Consider the following 23,714-nt stretch of genomic DNA (forward strand, 5'->3'; position numbering starts at 1 on the left):
CAGGCTTTTAATGGCATGATCAAGAATCCCCTTTTAATAACAAATCTAATGACAACTGTGTCTGATATGAACAAGAAATGGCATCATCATTTATTTTTTTTTAAGACGTGATCTTAAAGAAGTTATGACAAATGCCAGGTGGATCTGTACACAGACAGGGCCTCTGTGATGCATGCCAGATTTTATGGCCAAGAAATTTGCCATGCAGTTGAACCGGATTGTGGTTCCTCGGTCGGAGTCGTACATTCTGTTTGCAGTGTGTAAACATTCTCCAGCTGCTTTCCTAAAGAATGCAAAGAAGATATGTAGAGAGATTTAGCCTTGGGACCCAGTCGCATTTCCAGGCAGGCAGTACCAAGGAGCAGAAGTCCTGTCTCCAGGCCAAAAGACTTTGTCAGACTGTGCCAGAGGCGAAGGAAAACAACGTAGGTGTGCCAGATACAATGTCCGAGTGTAGAGTCACATGCTATCGTGTTAAAAGGAGATATACAAAATTATCTGCGTTTCCAGCTCCAATTCCTGTCCGGAGAAGAAGCAGCCCAGGTCCCATAGCACAGCGGTGTCGCTGACACTGGTTTTCGCACACACGCTGTTACACCTGGACTCCTCGCCTAAACCCCCACGTCCTGCGGAGCTCATCGCACCATCTGCAGGCGATGGTCCGAGAGCCTCTGCCTTGCACCCCGGCGGCCATTTACCCAAAGTGCTGAGTAAACGTCGGCCCCTGCCTCCTCCAGCAACCTTGCGTCAGACCTCCTTGCGCTCAGAGGCAATACGAGGCAAAACCAGAGGCAGAGCAGCTACTGGCAAGCCCCACGCCGATACCAGACCAGCAGTATCCTCGCCAAAGCAGAGATCTCCCCCCTGCAGCCCCCTCCGGTTTAGGAGCTAAGAGCAGGAGGAGTTCTCCCCTTGGTCCACACCGGGAACCCACATCTGGATTTGCTGTGGTAGCTCCCTTCCTCCTTTTAGCACAGAGGGCATCAGTGCGTACTTCAAACCTGCTTTCCAGACATTTGCAGCTCCAGAAATAAAAGGGATAATGTTCCTCCCTATAACCCAGAGCAAGAGGGACCTGCAGGGAGTACACAGTGACTTTGAAGACAAGATTTGCTAGAGGAGGTATATTAGGAATGAGGGGACTGGAGAGTTATGGCGTACCCATCACTGCCATCCCATGGGATTCTGGCTGTACTTGGGATGACAGCTCACCACAGCCTGCAACCAGGGCTATTCTCTGGCCTCACAAAGATACCAACCCCAACGCTCATGGAGATGCTGCCAACCTGCCTTAATGTCAGCTGGCTCTGCCGTTACTACCAGCATGGTCCAAGCCCCTCGGAGCGCAGCAACAGGCTGAGGAAGAGCAGAAGAACCATTCAGGGTTTTGTAGAGGACCTTGGGAGCCCACGGACACCCACCCAGTATCAGTGGTACAGGCACGCACCACAAGAGGAAAGGGCCTGGGCAGGAGCCCAAGCTCTCTCCCTTGTGTGCAGATGTCGGAGGAGCTGGCAAACAGATGGAATCGAAGGTGGTTGCAAATTCCCAAGCGGTCCCCGTGTGCTTTGTGAAACCAGCCTAGCGCTGCTGGAGCACAGGCATGTTTCAGTTAAGCCGGAAGAAATGCATTTGAAACCAAACTCGTGTCCACAATGGGACTTTTACTGTGTTCACAAGGTTAATATAACTGCAGTTGATTGACGTGTGGGGCAAGGCCGTAGGTGGGCATCGGTGTCTGTGCACATGGAATAGTGGTGGGATCATGCCATGGGTCAGTAAACTATACAGAGAAGAAGTGTGCTAAGGGACCATCGAGCTGCTACTGGAGCTGGTCAGGCTATCAATAGATACTTAGCCATCTTCTTACAGAGGATCTACACTGAGAAAATACCTCCATGTTGGAAAGGAGAAACATCAAGGATTTTTCTTGCCCCAACACAACTTGCTTTGGATTGAAGCGTTTCATGAGCAAACAAACCACGCTGGTGTTAGTCAAGGGCAGCCATGTGAGCAGGGACTCTCCAGACCCCGATCCATGCCACACAAAGACGTGTGGCAGTCCACCAGTTACTACAACTCTGATGGCGAGCATGACGGCTGCCAACCATCCAAGCTGGGGTGTTTTGCCCCCCGGTTCATGCTCAGGCGAGCGGAGCCTCATAGCTCACATGCGCTTTGGTAGAGTGGTACCCTGTTCCTCCATCCACATCCACCGCACACAGCAGTCAGTCCTGCACACATCAGAAGTCACATAGCATCAGGGCACTTCTTTGAAGGTTAGCAGGATCCTTTTCAACCTTTAGCCGCTATATATAATGGGCACTACTTATATTATATTGTTATAATAATATATATATTATAATATTCTTTACTTAGAAAGGGCAAGCAAAGTCTCCTGCCTCTCACAGATTCCAAGCACAACTGACTCAGAGAGGTCTGCTACCAAAACACCTTTTGCACCAAGACAAGCAGAAGTGTTTGTGCTGCCAACCAGCCGGGTCAGTTAAGCAGCTCCATCCATGTGTCCAAGCCCCTCCACAGCATTAACCTGATTCGTGCCATCGGTCCTTTTGCTCCCTCTGCTCAAATAACCTGTCGTCACACTGGCTTAGCGCTGAGAACTGTCTTTCAGATTTGCCACTTGGCACATCCCTCCCGTATCCCTGTTTCTTTGCAAACATCTCCTGGCCAGACAGCAGCCGTTGACTCATTTTTACCAGCCAGCGTGCCATCTTCTCAGCTGGCAGCTAAGAAAGCAGGCGGGACCTTTGCAGACCCCAGCAAAGTGAAACTCTCAGCAGAGCGTTTGCTTTATCGTATGATACCATGTGCTCCCAAAGACACTTATGGTCCCAATACACACAGGACCCCAAAACGCTCCCCTGAACAAGTCCTATTGGTTCTTGCCACCCATGCGCACGCACGCACGGTGGCAGCCTGTCCCTCAAAACACACACGGGCACAACCATCTGCAGCAAAGACACCGATGGGAAACCACATAGCGTCAGGCTGTTCCCCGAAATTCCCGCAAACGTGGGAAACTGCTGGGAAACCTGCTTCTCCTCCCCTGACCCCAAACAGTTTTCTTTATTCTTCCTAGCCATTTCCTCTGCTCTGGTCAGCTCGATCATCTCTTTGATCTTCTCTTCTTTGCAGGGAAGCAGCCGCACACCACCAGCAGCGTTTGAGCAGCCCTACGTGTCCTTGAGGCTTGACTTGCACACCATGTTTCACGGCAGAGAACAGCGGGGTCTTGCCTCTCCCGCCCTTCTGGGATGGGACAGCCCACCACGTCCTACGATGCCAGACTGGATTGTCTGGCACCCCTTAACCACCTAACTTCTCCCTAACATCACAGGCCTCATCCCTTCCTGCCCCTGGACATGATCTCCCATGTTTGCTCCGGCTATGGCAGGTGCCCTTCCAGCCTCCCTGGAGGAAGAAGAGAGGATGAGAGGGCACAGAGGAGTTGTTGACCCTTTGGCAGGGCTGTTTTCACAGTAACGCTAGCAGACAGCATCACTGCTGGTCCACCTGCCTGCCAGAAAATCCCTCCAGAGAGACACACAAGAGGAATGGAAACTTCTGCAACCAGGGTGTGCTGAGCACCCCAGTGACAGGAGAACCCTGAGGTCACGCTCACCACTGAGCAACTAAAGGGCAAAACCTTGAGAATCGGAGCCAGGGAGGAGATCCAGAGCAGCACCTGCATGGCAGGGGCTTTCCCGAGTCCCTCTGCTGACACCTGAAAGAGGGATCAAGCCATCACCTCCTGCAGCATGTGGGCTGCTAACATGGGAGCTTATGAGCATACCTGGGCCAGGCAGCACCCTGTGACCGGCTCTGCCAGCGAAACACGGCTCTGAGGATCACCTCTTGTTAGCAAATTCTTGATATCCACTTGACTGGAAGAGCCCAGCACCGAAGCTCCTGTTAAAAATAACTTCAGTGAAGGCATGAAAGAGGCAATGCGACACCCAGCCAAGATCACAGCATCACTTGCCACTAGGAAGGGGAGAAGGTCCAGAGACCCAAACCTGTTGGACAGTCAGACCCTGCAAGAACAACCCTCGGAAACCTTTCAGTGGCAGCACCCGGCAGCTCCCGCGCAGACTTTCTGGGGAGAAAGCATTGCTGCGGTCAGCCAACTTTTACTGCCATCACACCTGATGGTGTAGCCCACTCTCATCCAAAATGACCGGGCTGCGGGGCACCACGCTGTTGATGCATTTTCCTGCTCCCCTCCGTGCCAGGGACAGCTGGGAAGCAGGGCTGTGCTGGGGCAGGGAGCCTGGTAGCACAACCACGAGGAGAGACAATTCATGGCAGTCCTAGGTCTCTGTAGACCCAGCTACACCCTCAGCCCAGCCCCGTCAAACAACACTGGGAACGGCTGTTATTTTCTGCACTGGAAATCTTTCCCTGGCTTTCTGAAACCTGCAGGACCCATCTGGTGGCTCTCCAACGTGTGACAGCTTTGGCACGTGTCTGGCAGGACCAGGAATCTACAGCACCACAAAGAGAGAGGATACCTTGGTGTCCCAGCATCCTGCCTGCTACTTGTGGTTGGGTCATGGTAGGAAGACCTCTTAGAAGACAGCTAGATTTCTTAGAAAACCTTTTAATAAGAAAAAGTCCACACGTTCCTCTGAAAGATTTCACTGGACAGTGGCTTCGCAACTAAAAGCCTGCCTGATTTCTTCATCTGCCATTCTTGGTTACTCCGTCTTCCCTGCTTTCATGTGCCAGATGGAAGATCTCTGCCTTGGAGCTTTCTTCCTGACATGGGTATACCTGGACCATGGAAAACTCTCCTTTAAACTTTCTCTTGAATAAATACATTGATTGTGCTTTATTGGCCTCCCATGATAAGGCAGGTTTGCTAACCCCGTTAATAGTCCTGTATCCCTCTTTCCAAGCTCTTTCAATATCATTTTTGGCATGTGCATCTAAGACCTGGATGGAGCATCTGGTAAAGGCTTCATGACAAAGTGTTACCATCTGAGCACTCTAAAATGAATAGTCCCCCAACAGATTAATAGGAGTGCCATTATGGTTTCTATTTCTGGAATTTATTTCTTGGGTTTATTCTGTTTTCTAGTTTCTAAACATGCAGGGCATATTTAGATTGTAGTTTGACCCACAATTCAAACTCACATGAAGTTATAGTGCCACCAGAAGAAGTGGTCACACTCTCTGTCCTCTCCTTCCCCTACTTCTGTTGTGTGACCAGATGCTGAACCAGACTGATGAACTGAACCAGATGAAATCCAAACCAGCAAACCCGAGTGCTTGGTGTCATGCTGGATCAGCATTTCCAGCCACTTCACCAAATAGCTGCCCCAGCGTAAGGGGGTGGGATAGTGCAACGAAGCAGCTGGAACTTGGAAGGACCACTGCTTTTGGTGGCAACATCAGCTCAGTCCATCAAACCACAACCTGACCTTGGAGGTCCCAATGCTTCTCTGCAAAGATGAGGGCATGTTTTTAGACTAGAAGCTGTGCTTCTTACTCTACCAGGGTGAATGACGTCAATGGAAAACAGCACTTTGAGCTAAATGAAATAAATTCTTAGCATTGGTAACACTGAGACTGTCATATAAAGGGGCAATTCCTGTCACCTATTTCTAGACATTTCCCTGTTCAGAAGTCCAAGGAGTACCCTTTTCTCCCAGCCACCCCGTCACAGCTCTCATGCTCCTTTCCAGAACAGTTCCTGTAGATGTGAACAACTTCAGGATTACTCGGACTCGATGGCCATCAGTGTGACTGTATCTGTGTTCAAATGAATCAAAGTTATCACTGTCCAGATTCCTCTATCAAGCTTTGTTGTCTGCAAATAGTAAATATTTGCAGCGAGTTGCAGCTGTGGGAATGGGTGTACAGAGCAGCCATATTTCTGTTCTGCCTCATGCAAAGCCTCTTTTAGGCATGACAATGGTGTGAAGCCCCAAGTATTTGGGTCTGGAGTGTTTCCCCCTGTGAGGTGTGGGGAAAATTTTGTGACTACTTCAAGATCTCATCAAGCTCAGACAGTTATCAGTCCTCCTGGCTTTCATTTTCAAACCCTCCTAATTAGTCTGGGGGCTAAAAAGTTGGTTGGTTTAGTTCTAGCTGAGCGCTAAGCTTCTGCTCTGATATTGTTACTTGCTTTTATGTTCACATTGTTAGTTCTCACGCAACGTGTGGAAGAGCTGAGCACCGAGAAAGACATAAACCCTATCTCTGCAACTCAACCCACTGTACTCTCGGATAGAAATGCGCAAGGTACCCACGGCGTGCCAGCAAACCTCTCCTCGCAAAGCAGCAGCTTTTGAGTATACTACAGGCTAATAATTTCCCACCCTGCCGTGTAGGGGAACTTTCAACCACAGTGCCAAAACTCACAAACACCAAGAGCGTGACAATAAAGCACAAGGAATTTAGGTGCAAGGGGCACCCAAGCTAAAGGCATCCAGTGACTATTCACATCTTCAGGATGGAGCTGTGTTTGGTGGACTACAGGTCTGTGGCACCAACCACACTCGGGTCAAGAGGAACCACCCGTGTTGGGAGATGTGGTCTCCACAGATCACAGTTTGGTATTTGAGACAGAAGCGGCTGCAGTGTGCTCCCTTCTACATCAGTTAGCAAGGGCTCTTGATTTCCCAGCAAGCTAACACATCCCTGCTTCCATCTAAATACCCACCACGCAGGTGTCTGCCGAAACAGCAGCAGCGTCGCCGAGCAGCGATGCCAGATGGCCTCCTCCGTGGGCCATACTGGAGCAGGAGGAGCATCCAGCAAGACCTGCCTGTCTCCCATTCCCACCTGCAGAGGCATCCCTGGAAAGAAGAGAAAAGCCCCCCTCCACCCTGCCCCTGCTCTCATCTCGGCACACAAGGACGCATCCATCCCTCTTGGCTAAGCTGGTGACCATCCCTTGCTAACACAGGTGGCAGGAGGCGAGCCAGCGCTCAGGTAGATGGTGGCGGCCAAGGCTGGCGTTTTCCCGGCATGGAGACAGGAGGGAGCTGCCTGCGGGATGGGAGCCTTCCTCTCCAGCAGGCCTTGCTCTCGTCACCTCCGCTTTCCAAAGCCAGGGTCGGTGTCGGCGACTGGTATTGCTAACAGAGAGAGGGGAACGCCTGGGGAGGGAGGAGGGTCAGGCACTAGGCAGGCTGCCTGGGTCGCTGCTTGGTGCTGTGCATTAGCAAGCGTGAGCTGCGGGCTGGATGTCTCCCTTGAAGAAGGCTCCGTGGCTCAGAGGCTCTCAGGCCCGTGGGAGCTGATTGCGACGGTGTGGGGTGAGAGTGAGTGAAGCATTGAAGTACAGCTACTGCTATACACTCGTGGGTCCAGCATGGAAGGCTGTGCTGCAGCATCTCAAGTGTATACTATATGCAGAAGTTACCCAGTCTGTTGGGCTGGCAGAAGAAGATCATTATCTGGCAGCTGCCTTACTTTCCAGGGACACCTGCTTTCCTTTGGTTGCTGGACTCTGAGTCTGGGTTTTTCCTCTTTGTCGTTTTTTGGCCACACCAGGAGAGGGCAGGGATTCTCCTGTCAGCCCCGGGGCCGGAGCTGGGGGCTGAGGTCGGGGAGAAGGAGGAACTCGCTGAAGAGCAGTCCCTGGCTTATGCTGTCGGCAGGGAGAAGGACTTTCCCTCCGAGGAGGCAGCTGGCTTCTTGGGGAAGCGCTGGGGTTTCTTGAAGGAAGGACAGGGCTCCGAGGGGATGCACAGCTGGACCTCCGCGAGCTGCTCCGCGGAGGAAAAGAAGTGGAGCTCGGCGAAAGAGGAAGCCGACTTTGTATCTGCGCTGTTCGGCACTCGTTTGGGACGCTTCCAGCTGGTCTCTGTGCCTGAAGCCTGCAGGGGAAGAGAAGAGGGAGGATGAAGGGGAACTTCTGCAAGGGGCTCCAGGCAGGTTTGGCATGCATGTTGCTGGGCAAATACAAGGAGTCTCCGGCACCAGGATGCCAGGAACTATGTTGTGAACATAGCAACAATGGCAACTGTGCTGGAAGGTAAACCAACCCACAGGGATCCCCTCCTTTCACCCCACGTCTCTGAAAGAGCAGAATTTGCTGGACCTGTGGCAGAGCCACAGCAGCAGCTCTGCTCCTGGGCTAGACCTCCAGCCCCAAGGCCAGGCAGAAAAGCCAAACACCGGTGAATTCAGAGGGTCCACCTCCACTTACATCTCTGTGCTTATTTGATAAGAGACTCAGGTACCTCCAGAAAAATCAAGGCACAGGGATGTGTAGGGAATTCAGACCACATGGAGGTGGCCCACGGTGTTCCAGGTCACTGCCAAAGCCCATGCGTGTGCACCTCCCTCTCTCCAGCTCTTGGCATGGTGGCCATCTCCTGAGGCAATCACAACTGGCAACCTCGCAGCCGTTGCAGCTCTAATTGCAATAGCCAGGCCAGGTCTCCCTGCAGCGTCACGGCCGTGCCAAGCATGCTGCAAAACTGAGAGCTCGACACTGGAGGGATCAGCTGTTAGAAGGATCAGACCAAATGAAAGAGCTCGTGGAAAGGAAGAAGGCTTCAAAGCTAGGGCAAGTGAAGAGGGGCTTGGCCCTTTGGCCAGATTGAGCCAAAAAAGATGGAGAGGTGGGAATTTCACACACCGGTGCGCTGAAATGACTAGGAAATGGGGATGGACCACACATTCAAGCCAAGTGAAGGGTAAAGCAGTGGGAGGTGAGCAAAGCCCTGGCTGCGCCTCCTCAACAAGTCCAACGTTTTGCATTGCTCATCGTTTTGGTCTTACCTGTAGGCAACAGCCGCGTCCTGCGGGGAGCTACATAGCACTGCCATGGCGATGGCCATGGAGCTCTCAGACTTTGCTGCCTCTACTGGTGTTTTCACTGGCGTGATGGGCCGAGGAATTCTGCTCTTTGTGCTTATGGGTCTCTCTTCCTTCCCCAGGGGGGCGGCCTTCTCCTTCCCTGCCTTCCTTGGGATGGAGTCATCAGAGTCGTGGGTGTCCTCCTCAGAACCAGTGGCCGAGAGCGTTTCCGAGGCGCGCCGCCTCTCGTCACTGGAGGACGCTGAGGAGGAGGCCCCCGAGGCCAGCCGAAGGAGGCGGTTTTGCCTCTTCTCCATCACTAGGCGAGCCAAGTCAGGTTGCTTTGCCCTCTTATAAAGCCTCTCTTTGGCCGAGAGTGAAGTTGAAAGGTCTGAGCCGGTGTCCTCCTCGGAGAACAAGATGGGTATCCGACTTCTATACCTGGAGCCCAGAGGTCTCCTGGGGCCCTGCTGCAGCGTGTCGAGGAGGGTCTCTGCTCGCTTAAGGTGTTCTCCCACCGCCGCTGACTTCTCAAGGTCGGGCTCCCTCGTAACCGTCTTGCCAGGCTCTTCCAAATCCAGCGAGAGCGCCACTTTGTCGGAGAGCTCTGGCTTGTCCTCGGGAGGCTTCGCTACGCCATTGGGAAGGGCCAGCTGCTCCCCCACTGTCTCTGAGGTGGTTTCAATGGGATTAGCCGAAAGCGCGCAGCTCTCGGTCTCTGCCCCTTCTAGCCCCGAATGTATGCTTCCATTCTCTACCAGCGCCAGGTTGTCCTCCAGCTCTTCTTCGACAATGACCTCCTCAAACTGGCCTGGAGGGCAGTATTCCTCATGCCTCATCAGCTGGCCGCTGGAAGACATGACGTTTAAGTGGGTCTTTTCAGCAATATGAACAAATGTGCGCTCAACTTTGGTAAAGGGGGAGGAAGCTGTAGCCACTGCCACGGGAGGCTTTGGTTCAGATTTAAGGACTGAGGACAGGGTCCCTGGCTCGGATACATCCAGTTGGCTACCCATAGGCTGTGGCCGCTCGCTCTGAGGTGTCAGTGCAGCAAGAGTGCCCAGATCAACTTCTGGAGCCAAGTCTGTGGTCATCGGAGACTTTTTCAGATCACCTGGTGAAAACAGCACTAGTGTTTTTGAGCCTTCCTCCAGCTCCAGGTCCCCATCAGCAGTCGACGCTCGACCCTTGGATCCCTTCTGGTCATCAGCCAGGAGCGTGGATGGTGCGCACTCCTGGCTGCGCTCTGTGCTTTTTTGACTCAGGTCGCTGCTGGAACCGCTGTGCATGTCAATCTCATCCCCTTCCTCCTCTGCCTCCTCCTCCTCATCTTCCTCCTCCTCGTCCTCTTCCTCGTCTTCTTCCTCCTCCTCTTTTCCATTCATTTCCAGATAAGACTCCAGAGGTTTGCAAGGAGCAGTCAAGACAACATTTGAGAAATCAACTTTCTTTATCCGCTGGGATACCTTAGGCTTTTCCCAGTAGTCTGGCACATCTTTTCTGAAGTCTTGATAAGGCAAACTTAAAGGCACCGCCTTGGGCAGACCATTCATTTCAAACGACTTCAGTATATATGCCTGCAAGAAGACAGATGTGACAAAAGAAAAGGGTTAGTGTTCAGACATAGCATTGACACAGAAGACATCAGGATCAACAGCAGTGGCAAGCATCAGTGGAAAGCATCTAGTCCATCACGCTTCCAAAATACATGCCTGAGCAGTGATCACTCGATCATTCGATTCGTACAAACCTTAGAAAGGAGAGATTCACAGACACTTATCAATGCAGGCAAAAAAATGTACCAAAGGAGTTCCTTTGTTACCAGTCTTTAACCTGGACCTATAAGAGCTGTTTGCAAGCAATTCCTCAGGATTTTTTCATGTTTCCCAATCTTCTTCAGTATTTATATCTTTATTTAGGTATTTATACATTTACATATTCAATCCTTCCTTACTGGAACCATTCAGGAAATTGCTTTTATGCCCAGGCCACAGTGACCTCATGGGGCCCCTCTGGGCTAGATAAATTTCCTGATCACTTTCCAGTACCATCCAACACTGTCACGGGGGCTATAACGCTTGTAGAGCTCCTGTGTTCCCCTGCTGTCCTATTCGTACCTCCCTTCTGCTCCCACGTCCCTCCAGCAACTCCTAATTCTGTCTTCTACAGGCTTCTGCTTTCACTAAAATGATCAGCAAGTAAACCATGAAAGCTGACATATAAAGTATCGTTATTAGACTCTGGGGTGTCCAACCATTAAAAGCAATGGGAGGACAGGACAGTTGGTGGAGGCAGCGTTTCTCGAGCAGCAGTCTGTGGCGGAGAGACTGCCCGTAAGGTGCCAGGAGTGGGCTGTGAAATGATTGCAAATAATAAGAGAAAGGCAGCAGCTCACACACACATGCAGACACTTGACCAAATAAGCCAAAAAGGGCAAAATAAATAGGAAATGCCTCTCGAAGTTTGGCCTAATTAACAATTGGTTGTAAATGAAAACCACAGCAGCACCACTCCACAAAATGAGTTTTAAAAAAGCCATGTAGGTCACGCTTCTATTAAGAGGGCTGGAAAACAAAAGCCTCACCATAAACTCAATCAGTCAATAATGCACCACATGTTACCCTTGAAAAGTCCTAATCATGAACAGAAGGGCTCCAGACATCTGCGTTTTCAAGCGGCATTTGACAGCATCAGAGGATATTTAGGCTACAGGACTAAACAAGCACCCATTTAACTGTGTGAGCTACAGAGCTGCCAACAGCTAGCACATTCACCTGGCCATGGGAACAGATCTTTTTGTCTCTGAGGGGGGGGAAAAAGCCCTCAATAGCTTTTCAGTCTGATGAAACAATTTAAAATTGTGCTGAAAATCTGCATGTTATTCTGTGCAGAGCAACTACCCTATTAGTATGCCTAAAAAATGAAAGATCTTTATGCTCATGTGTAACAGGGACATTTCAAATAGACTGGTGGGCAGCATCAAGCTGTTATGCATGGTGATAAGTTGTTATCCATTTAAGATTTCTTCTTATATCTTATAAATTAAAACACAGGCTGGTTTTGGCAATGCCTCTGGAGTCCAAAGCTTCTTCTCTTCTTTCATTAAAGATGAAGCCTGGTGCTGAAGATGGCCCTATATTAGCCTGATTTGGGCTTTCACTGACCCACTCTACCTTTTGTATCAGGACGACAGATGTGGAACTTGGACTGATAAGAGGGACTTACCACCCTTTGCAAAGGAAATTACCCACTCGGCTTCCTCCCTCAGGCATTTCTTGGAAATTAGTCCATTCAGCAGCCTAAGACTGGATTCTGCCTGTTGGTTGGACTTGGTTTTCCCAAGAAATACACCCGCAGTGCTGTCCCTGGAGTCCTGATCAAACAGATGTGCTTCCCCAGTGGGACTGGGACCTGATAAAGAAGCCCTGACCAGCACCTTGCCTTGTGCTGAGCCTCCCACTGGAAAGAGTACCCCAGCCCCAACAACAGTTCACCTGCTGCTCCACTTCACCCCATTTTCTAGATGCTGCGGTTGATGGTACAGCTGGAGGATCGCTGGTTTCTCTTTGCATATGTAAACCTTCAAACCTCCTCTCAGCTTGTAGGCGCTTGTGTCATCTCATCTGCTTTCTGGTCAAGGAGAACTGAAGCCAGTCCTGCAGTGCACATCCTATATAGGCCAGAGATATGGTTTCTGTGCCCTGCAGTCTGTCCCACCAGCAGCCCCGTCTCCGGCACACCCCCCTTTCCTCAACAGCTCTTTTCCTTGCAAGACATCAGAAATTTGTCTGAGATGAGACTGCACTAAGCAATAAGATATGCCACGGAGCTGGACAGCATGACGTTGTTGTAATAAAAATACCGGTTCTTTCCTTCTGCTCTGGTTCCCCTTTGCTGTCATTGAGTCGTGCTGGAGTTACCTTTCTAACCTCCATGTTCATCCACCTCTGGCTGTACAAATTCCTTGCGGTATTTGGCAAATGGACTGCCTTTCGGTCTGCCATTTCATTTTCCACATGTATTTTCTATTTCCCTGCATGGACACTGCACCCTAAGCACAACAGCAATTGCTTGGCTTCTACCTACCTTTGGGAGACTTGGACTACTTAACCCATTGCATGCAATACCCCAAAATTGCCAGAATGCATTCCTTAAAGCAGCCCGAGACTGTGCTTGTTTTGCCACTGTAAATGCACCATGGAGAAAATTCAAAGAAAATCCAAAGAAATATGCCAAAAATATGGAGGACGGGAGTTACCTACAAACACAACTAAAAGAAACTTTGTTGAAATGTCTCTTGGGTCAAATATTATTTTAACACTTATTTTCTTACCTTCATTACTATCATCACCTGAAGCTGTTAACAAGGGAGACTGTCCTAGGGCATCAAAGTCTGAGACTGTCTTCACTCTTGAGTTAAAGTGATCAGCAGCTGGCTGCAAGCAGATACCCTGCTGAACAAAGTGTTCCCCGTTTGAACCCCTCACTAGAGATATTTGTGTCCTCTCTTGACAGTCATCATGTGTCTTCTGTACTACAGCACACTCAGCTGCTCTAGGACTAGTCTCCAAAGGTTGGAGAAGAGCTTTGCTGCTCTGCATTGGTAAATGGGGAGGAACTGTGGGAAGATGCCAGAAGATCAGGAGTGGAGAGGCTTATAAGGCCTGTATCTTAAAACTGTAGAGTAACAAAGGTGTAAGGAATCTCTGGAGGTCTCTGCTCCAACCACCCCTCAAAGCAGGACCAACTTAGAACCTGCTGCTCCAGGCCCTGTGCAGCTGAGCTTTGAGTATCTCCAAGGATGAAGATCCCACAACCTCTTTGGGATCCTGTCCTAGTATTTGAGGCTCTTCATGGTGAAAAAGTTTTTCTTTATATCTAATTCCTGTATGTATCTAATTTTCCTTTCATGCAGCTTGTGACCATCACGTCTCGTCCTTCCACTCTGAGAAGAGTCTGGCATCATCCTTTCATCAGGTAGTTCAAGGAAGAAATAAGTTCCCACCCCAATCCTTCTAAGGCGGAACAAACCCAGCTCTCAGCCTCTCCTCATGTCATACGTTTCTAGTTCCTAATCGTCTTGGTGGCCCTCTGCTAGGCTCACTCCACCATGAGCAGGAACTACGCTGTGAAATGAGGCAGCCACCCCATCTTAAAAAGCTACCAAGACTGTGAGTGAGCAGAGTTACACTGGGGCTGGCTGAATCTGAGTCAAAGCTCTGATCTCTGCCTACGTTCCTCACTTTCTCAGAAGACACATTGCCTGTCCTTGGACAGTGAAGCATTTTTTCCCACCTGCTTGGGCTCAGATCTTTACTCCCAGCTCTCTTTTGACTTGTCAGTGAATTGTCCAGGAATACATATGGCAGTATATGTGTCTGAGCGTGCGTTCCCCACAAAGTCTGCACATTTCACCTCTGTCTCACCATAAAACTTGACTGCATTTAAATTCAATTTGGCTAGTAACTACTTTGTGTAACAATATGTATTTGGAAGGCAATAAATATCCCTGCTTTGCACAGAGGCCAGAATTAGAATATAGAGAGGAAGGAGAGTCAGGTGAGAAAAAGATCTACCAGCTCCTGTTTGGCAGAGACCAGCCCCCTCAAGTCCATCTCTGCCCCTGTGCTCATGAACAGCTAAGTGGAGTCTGGGGGTTTGTCATTACTGTAAACTGGTCGGGTTTCAGATTAGCAGGATCCTTGGCACTGGGACATCCTCAGAAGAGACTCATACCACCCAATATGGGCAGCAGTAAAGTTCCTACATCCCAGTGATGCTGCAAATACTGCAAAAATCAGCAAAGATGTAGACTCCACTTTGCTACAGCAAGCTTACAACCACGCATGAGAAGTTCCCAAGTCCCCTTGTAACCAGAAATGTAGCCAGATGTGTTCTTCTCAGACAGCAGCATGGAGCAGACTCATGCTGGTGGGTTCAGGAGCAGTACTGGTATCCAGTTCCCTAACGTGGTCATAGATATCCTGCCCCATGCCAAGTCACACACACTCTGCCCAGGTCCCTACAGCAATGAAGAGTGATGACAGTATCATCTGCTCTGCCTGTGTGACTTTCTGGTGATCTCACGACTCGTGAGGGCACAGAGAAGAGATCCTATAGTTTGCCTATGTCCCCACAGCAGAGCAGTCTGTGGCATGGCACAGAGCGGGGCCAGTGTCCACCAGAATAGCCCACTCTCCCGAGCAGCTCCGCACCGACGTGGGGGAAAGGGAACAGTTTCCTACGTGAGCCTAATCAATTTTCCCTTAGACTGTAGAATTTGGGATATTTTTTTTTTTCTCTCTCCCATCTCTTGGTTTTAAGCATTTTAAATGCAATAATTTGGGAAAAAAGAAAACCAACCAAAAAACCACCAGGTACAGGAAAAAAAAATCACAGTATTTGCCTAACATAAAACCAGGAAACGCTGCATCTCTTTTATCTACTGTTCCATTTCAGACCATGCTCTAACCCATGTCTCAGACCGTGGGTACCACTATGGCATCAGTGCGTCCTTCTGCAGTGTTTGACAGTCGTACACATTTGCCGCATACCAACAGCCTTACAGAGGCAAACCAAAACACACTTTGAGGCATTCGTCATGGAGCAGAAGGGCTTTGGACCCTGCTAAAGGCAGACTCAGGAGAATCCTGACCCTCCATACAATTCACCGGAGAAAAAAGGGACTCACACACTATACAACCCTATAAGTCAGAAACCACAGCTTAATCCTAGCTCTTCCTCCCAGACTGCCCCCTGCCTGCACAAACTGCTCTCTGCCTTGGAGGAGCTGGGGTCTTGTGCTTCTCCTGCAAGGAGGAAAGTTTCCACCACCCTTTCTACAGGTACCAGAGCCTTTGCATGCACCCACGACCTGCAGCCTCCTTCTTCAGCCACTTTCAAAAACCCCACCGAATTAGTAACTGTGCACTTCACACCAAAGCAGACAGGGTCTGTCTCCGTGATTCCTCTTCCAACCTGATCCCAGACAGACCAACAGCAATTGGGTTTGAACCACATGCTGCTCTGCAGCAGAGACTGCTTTCAAATAGGAGTCATGATGAAAGGCAAGCACGGTCAGATCCACGGAGCAGCCCAGGCAGGAGTACGTTACTTGCAGGACAGCCACAATTTTGCATCCATCTCCCTGGGGTTTTGGGGGGGTGGAGGTGTTGGAAGTTTACCAGATGTTCTTAAACACCTTGTCAAATGTCTGATGGGAGACAGCCGTCCACCCACCCTACGCACACTGTGCTGCCAGCCAGGGGAAGATGCCCAGTGTAAGAAACCAAGAGAAATGTGATAAACTCTAGCTTAAGTTTAGCCAGTTCTGCTATCAAGGCAGAGCTCTAAAAACTTAGATAAGTTGGGGCTAGTTGTAACCTGCTGCTGTGATACGACTGGGTTCAAGTCAGTGAAATTGGTACCAGCCTAAATTTATGTAAATTGAACTCACAGGGTGGCCTTCCCAAAGTACACGGAACACATCATCTCTAACAGTCACAGAACTTTGTTTCTATTCCCAGATCTGTCTTAACTGCAAGTTTTCAGTGATCACATTAGGAAACGATAATTAAACTCTCACTGTTCTACCAGAGCTCCTTCATCTCCCTGCCCAGTGCTCCCATGTACCCAAGGATGAGCAGGGGACACCTTCCCAGAGCTGGAAAGCAAAGGGAGTAGAAAAAGAAAGCAAGAAAGCAAACAAAAAACCCAGCCATCACCAAGGTGCTGCCTTTGATTCTTTAATAAGGTTTTGGTAGTATACAAGCTTTTTTTTCTTTTTTTTTTTTTTTTTTCCGATTGTCTGGATTAACATACATGGATTTAAAAAAGGCACAAAATCCATTGCACAGCTTCTGTTTTGTTTGTTTTTGATGACATTGCCTGTTCATTGTGGTTTCAAGTGTAGGATTTTACAGTACTTTGCAGCATTTACAGCATGGTCTACATACAGGTAATCAATGCATGCTTTTATACAGGAGACAGAATTCAAATTCTCTCTCAGTATTTCTATATACACAATAATACAGTGTTTTTCTTCTGAAAAAAGCTTTAAATTGGTCTTGCATGCTCAGTGTGCCAGAAGAATTAGTGCAAGCATATATTACAGTGTTATTGCAGTACAAAAAGGGGTTGACCTTAGGCTCTAAAGGGATTAGATACAGGAAGAATAAAAAGACTCAAGGAAAACAAGCTTTGGATCCCTTTAGTCAACTACGTCCTTCCAAATGGATCCCTACTCAGTACCGCCTTTAAAGCTACAGCAGGCTGCTTCCCCTCCGTCTCCCTGCTGCCCTCCCCCTGAGACGAACTTCCACAGCTTCTTCAAACCTTCTGTCCCTAGCAATCGATGAGGACTTCTGGCAACTCGAGGAAGCCCTTCTGCTCTGCCTCCTAATGCCAGAGACCTGCTTGAAGGGGATTTTCCTGAGATCCACTGCTTCAAGCAAACTCAAGTCCCAGCAGATGAAGTTTCTCAAGCCAACTAGGAAGCACAACAGGTTACCTACAGCTTTTGTCTCCTCTCAGTAGAATTGACTACAGAAACCCACATTCACCTCCTACTTGAAGAGCAGTTGGTCAAATATGGTTTGGATTCTCTCCTGCTTAGCAGCAACAGAAGTCTAACAGGTGACACAAGGTAATGCAAAGAAAGGATATGCTGGTCCCTGAGATTCTTCATGGGAGCTGGAAAGTCCGAGAAGCAGAAATCAAGTTCCCAACATGATGTTAATTGTTCCATTGGGAATGGGAAGAGGCCTTAGTCCTGAGAGATGCAGATGGCACACAGACAGCAAGAGCCATAGTCCAGCCTTCCCTGTAACAGCTTTGATTTGGATACTATCAGGACCTTAGCATATCCTGGAAGTGACATTATCCTCTGCCAACATAGACTAAGCTTGTTTGAGACTGGGAGATCTGGCAGGATTGACAACCGTGAGTGGAAAAAAACCCTAGAATCTGAGTTTCTGAAGCAGCTCTTTCCTCAAACCAGCATCAGATGAGGTAAAAGTAGCAGGGGTTTAGAGCTGCCACACTTGCTTGCAGGTTCTCCATGTTCCAAGAATCAGCACCATAAATGTCAGAGAGATGTTCTTCTTTCCAGCATCTTAGCATCAAATGTTCCACAGCCTTTCTCTTCATTTTTATTTTTTTTACCAAGGTGAATAGGACAGTGCAGTCCTATGCTGGATAAGTGCTCTGCTCCTCCCTATTTGTGCTTTCGTATGTTGTTAGGTTTGTGCCAGTTTTCCTAGCGCCTTGGATGGAAGCAATAGCTCTGTAAAGGTGGTACGCCTGCCACTTAGCTTCCCACCTCTGCACCCACCAGTGTCTGCAGCAAGAGCCAATGCAGAGCTCCCTGTCTGAGCAGACACGGGGACCACCTCATTTTTATCACTCATAAGAGACTCAGGAAATGGCGAGCAAAGTGGAAGGAAATGATAATCCAAAAATTGTTCTAGTCCCTAATTGTAAAGGCAACTTAATAGCAGCAAGAAAGAAGAAGAAGAAGGAGATTCTGAAAGCTAAACATCTTCCTTAGTCATAAAAATAACCAGAAGTCAGCAGTGCTGAATAAGAACCTGATCTGGCTTTTTTTTTTAGGAAGGACCAAGAGGAAGGGGCAAGAGTCCCATGGAAATCCTCCTTACCTGACTTGTTCAGAGGAAATTTGCCATTGCTATGTTTCATGTTGCCAGATCAATTAATTGCACTCATAATTAAACTGAGAAACTTGTTGGAGTTGTTGGAGGAAGCCCTGGGGTTTCTTAGGAGGCAAGTGCACTAGATGAGGTAACCGACTTGAAACACTTTGCATTTGAAAAAATAAAACCTCCAAACATAAAGCAATTTTCTTTTCAAACACTAAAAGACATGCAAGTGAATGTAAAATGGGGATTGCTTCCAATCCCCAGGTTACACGGTTAGCAGCTTGTTTAAAATGTACATTCATTGTAACATCATCTTTTCAATGGCAGATGTAATACAAAGGAGTTGCAATACATCAAATAATACTTAGAATCATTTCCCAGAAATTAATCTTTGCGCTGTCCCATGGAACTGCAAATGCAGGTCTGTGTGTTATAGCGACCCAAACACAAAACACATGGTATAAAAATGCAACGAAAAGGAAGGTAGTACCGCAATGATCAGCATTTACACATTTTATTTCATGTTTTAACATTCCCCCAAATAGGTGTTTGCATACTAATAAATTACGTCCCAAGTGGCAGCACCGTTCCTATCGCCAGAATACTCTGCCACCAGCTGATGGCGAATGGAGGGATACGTATGCTACAAGACACTGAATTAAGAAAACTGGGCTGGGCCAGGTTGCCAAAATCAGACCTGCAACGTGCAGAGGAGGCCAGGTGTGCCATCTGAACCAGACACCACGAGGATACTTTCTGTAACTGATGGAGATTCGTTCTTTGCAACAGCCTTTTGAGCACTTGGATGCGCGCAAAGTGGCCCATTACTGGCCCAGAAACGCTTCTGTAAGGCATGACCACGTGTGGCCGTTCACACTCCACGTGTGGGTCATGAACACATATAAACATACATACATACAATCAGAAATGGAAGCTCCAGCAAAAAGCATCCCAACACCACCCTGGGGACAAGAGTGAGATCAGGAAGCGCATCTGGCTTATTTTGGTCAGTCTCTCCAGAAACTGTCATCTCCTCCAGTCACTCTGGGGAGGGCTGGCAACTACAGGGGAAGTAGGTCAAGAAGAAAAGCACCCCATGTTCTCCAGCTGAGAAACATCTGGGGCAATTTATTCACTATAAACACTAACAGGAGTTTAGGGATTTGCAAATCATCCATGATTTTCAAGGCTTCAGACCTTGTCTGCTAGGAAATGCAAATTTATTTTCTTCAGCTAGCCCCTCGAAGCCCATCTGTTACTGCCAAGCAGAGCTAGACAAATGTACAATAGCTATCTCCAAATAGTTCTTTCCCATTTGTTACCAAAGGAAAAACAAAAGAGGAAAAATAAAAACAAAAGCTTCTCTTTTGAATAGATTGGGATAAAAGAGCCCTTTCTTATTCAATGTGAAAGTCGCAAAATGGTCTCAGCTCCAGGTAAAGTTCTGAGAGTGGCGTGAATAAATCTCCACTGACAACCATTAATAAAATGTGTCATTCATCTAACCCAGCAGTTTACAATAAAAATAAATTAGGTCATTGACGCCGTATTATGTGGCTGTAATACGAATGTGACTGGATATCACAGAGACTCCACGTAGGCTAAGGAAGAGATGCTAGACCCACTGGACAAACACGGTGGGTATCTGTCACCAATCCCTCCAGATGAGAAGTAGAAAATCTCCTTGTATTTTCGAGAATAATCTTGTGCTGCTGCCAAGTTCCACATATACACATCATGGAAGATTAAATGATGGAGGTGTGAGAATGAAGGACATTAGAAAACACGAAAATGACTGAACACATCTTTCCATGCTTTCTGATCTTCAGTCTCACAGTGCATCCTATTGTTGAGCTATTTTACAATACAGGACTAAACTAGCAATGGTTGTATTTTCTTGCCTTAATTTATTTACATAGGATCACAGCACCAGATTCAAATAGTGCATTTTTACATGAGAGAGCAAGTGAAGTTCCTGGTGATTTGCAGTCAAAGAAATGCCTCAATGATATTTGTTATATTTGGTATATATAGGTCCCACCCACTGTCCTGACAATTTCCGCATCATGAAATAATATTCTGCCTCCTGAAATGCTCTCTGTGCAATCAAACTCTCACTTCTGGCTTCATCCTGACATGTTCTGAAAATGCTTTATTTGCTGCTGACTTCCTCCAGCGGTCCTGCATGTCAAACAGCAGGGAAGTGACTCACAGGAAAAATAAAGCACTTGGGGATCTTTTGGGTTAAGAGGCCATAGGAAAGTCGGAGTACTGTGACTATTAGTATTGTTTCTGAATAAACTCTGGAAAGGCTAAAGTGACGTGTTTGCCCTGGTTTCCCACCTGACTGCAGAACGCTTCTACTAAAAAAAAAATTATCAAGTCTCTCGGAAGAGGCCGTACACTTTGGGGCAGTGTAGCCAGTGATAAAGATGGTACCAAAGCCTGGTGATGCTACTGAAACAAAAGACAAATGAGGTAGTTAAACACTCCAGAGTAAACCCTTTGGAAGAAATGTTTGAAGCATGGAGCAGAGAAACATCCCAAATGACATTTGTTTTGCTTCTCATCCTGAAGTGCTCACAGCCTATAGGAGTTAGAAAAGAAGGTTTATGTTAACTGGCTTTAGAGTCACCTTTGGAAAAGAAACGCAGCCCAGCTGCTGAAGAGTCACTCAACCCCTCTGCCTCGTGAGCAGGCTAGGGAAGCTGTTGAGGACGCCTTTGCTTATTATCGCTGCTCACTTTGAAACAGTTGGCCTCTTTCCAGAAGTCCTATACGCAAAAAGAGATATCAAAAATTGATTTTTTTCATCTCAAAAAGGAAAAAAGATTGTTGACTGGTTCTTAAAGGTGTACTGCCTTCTCACGTAACACCCAGGTTTGACTGCCGCAGAAGCAGCTTGGGAGAGCTAGCTGCCAAATGGGATCGCAGAAGAAACACGGAGCTTGTTTAAAACAACAAGATATTTTGACGGCCTAATGCCAGTGGCACAGGCTAGATAAGGGAAGAACTGTCATTATATGGGCCAAAGTGAAGAACACCAGTTCTCAAGGTAAAAATCCACCACTCTGTGATACCTCCAGATAAGACAGGCAATGAGAGGAAACACCAGGGAGTTAAAGTTTACAATTAATGAACAAAGCGTCAGCTCTGTTGCACTTAAAATTGCCGTCCTAGCTGTTTGAAATACCCTATTTCTTTCTGTTTGTATTTGGATTCCTCCCACCCCTAACTCCCAGGCTGGAGAATGGGGACAGCAACTGGAGTTGAGACATTTTCTCACCCACAGAGACCAGGCACCAATTGAAATGGAACGAGACAAGCTCATGACAATAGAAATGGTGTTTACGTGGTTTGCAATCACAGATGGTAGCTGCGTCTTAAGGGAAAGAGCATTGCCAGCTCTCTAAATTTAGCTGCTCATGTACACAATAATCTGGGGGAATTTGCTAAGTCCTAAGGATTCCAGGATTTGAAACTCGTGAAACTGTCCTGAAAATGGAGGGTATCTTCCATTATCACCTTTGAAATCAAACTGCCTTTAAACAACACGATCACTATTCCTTGCACAGACTCCATGTAGAGCTGAGACCGCTCCAAGTGCCAAAATGTGCCATTTTTCACTGTTTCCTCCGAGGAAATCAGAGACGGGGAAGGCAAGAGGCTGATCAAAGTGCTACAGGGACGGTATGGTGCAACATGAGATAGGCAATGGGTAGGAAACGGGTGCAGGAGGCAAGCCTCGCATATTCTCGGGAATGGCAAAGGCGGGAGGTTGTGCAGGTACCCAGGGATGCAATAAGGATGCGAGGGATGAGACACCAGGAATGGCAACAGAGGTTAAACCACAGGGGCAGGTGAATGTATGGAGTGGGACACGCACTGGCAACCAGGGGGGACTAGAAAGAGTTTTGCCATATGGGGAAGAGATGAGATAGGCAAAGGGGAACAAAGAGGCAACTAGATCTAAGAGAGGTTCTTAAGCAGTGAGGTGAGGATGAGGGGGTTCTGCCTCCTCATCACATTGTACGTGAAGCCTACCAACAGCTCAGGGCTACAGCTGACTGCTGTTGTTCTTGCACCCAGATTCAGATTTAAACATAAGCTAACGGGGTGGCAGCTGAGCAGCAATATCTCCGCTTATGGAGCAATGGATGAGATCCCAGAGGAGAATGCCAGCCAGTCCGGGAGTCAGCTGCTTTATCTCAATCCAGTCTGGAGGGCAACTGTTCAAGTACAGCTTCTTCAACCTGGGCTGGGGAGGCGGCAACCGCCTCCCAGCACTGGAAGGGAGAAGGTGCGCTCAAACTCTCACCCTCGGCTGAGCACCTAGTAACTGAGAGCTAGAGCAGCTTCCTATACACTCCTCAAAAGTCATTTGGACGCAGGATTTCAGAGGTGGGCTGATCTGCCTCTGTCCTTGGGGATCCTTAAAGAATCACCCCATGAACTACAGGAAAAGAGCTGTAGGAAAGGTCTTGGAGTCAACATCTGTCATGAGGAAAGGAAAGCATCAGTCCAGGTTGGAAGTCTCTAGGATCCACAAAGACACTTAGCCCAACAAATACAACTTCTGAACCAGTTTGTCCCTGTCAGAGCACCAGTCTTGCAGCAGCCTTGACCACCACAATGTCCAGGTTCAGACCCACAACAAAAAAAAGGAGTGGAAGAGCAAGAGATACTTTTCATCGTGAAGAGGTAGCATAAGGATGGGATTATATCACCCATACGGCTGCCTTACAGGGCATTTCTATCTTACATTCTGTCATCACTGTAACAAAAGAGACTTTAAACAGTGAAAGAGGTGATGCAACGTTAACTCTTCCACTTACCTGCCCCTCAACACTGCCAAAAAAGTATGGGAATGGTGGACAAAGTCAGGTTCACACCAGGGTCTTTGTCAACATGGGTGTATCGACAGGTTACTCCTAACGCAGATGCACTGGCATCTGCAAAACTGTCTCTTTGTCAGTATAGCTTATTTTCAGCCAACCCCCTCCCACCAAAACCTTCTCCACTGAAAGTGAATGTGTGCTGGATAACTACATTCACCCAATTCGTGCTAGCTCAACCCAAGCATTTACAGTAATGTTTTCACAGAAATCACATCTCATTAGGTCCTTCCTGTGGGAAGGAGTCTGGGGAGAGAGTGATAAATTGGAAACATCTCCCATTCTGCATAGAAAGAAGGTGAAAGGAGCCAAGAGACCAAGATATAAAAGGATGGCTTTTGTATGTATATACATTCGATGTGCATTTGCTCACTGAAGTACA

The 23,714-nt window shown here is 48.1% G+C and overlaps 1 protein-coding gene across 3 annotated transcripts in view; it reads right to left on the reverse strand.

The window, feature by feature from the left end:
• TTBK1 (tau tubulin kinase 1) overlaps positions 1-23,714 on the reverse strand; it is a 102,797-nt gene continuing 79,083 nt past the window's right edge. For all 3 annotated transcript variants that reach the window (XM_075042390.1, XM_075042391.1, XM_075042392.1), the window contains 2 exons: positions 8,764-10,358; positions 1-7,853 (listed from right to left, as the gene is read on the reverse strand). In XM_075042390.1, coding sequence (XP_074898491.1) covers positions 7,427-7,853; positions 8,764-10,358 — 2,022 coding nt within the window. In that variant the 3' untranslated portion in view covers positions 1-7,426. The remainder of the gene's footprint in view (positions 7,854-8,763; positions 10,359-23,714) is intronic.

Source organism: Buteo buteo, chromosome 12 (assembly GCF_964188355.1).
Source record: "Buteo buteo chromosome 12, bButBut1.hap1.1, whole genome shotgun sequence".
In the NCBI taxonomy this organism is placed as follows: domain Eukaryota; kingdom Metazoa; phylum Chordata; class Aves; order Accipitriformes; family Accipitridae; genus Buteo; species Buteo buteo.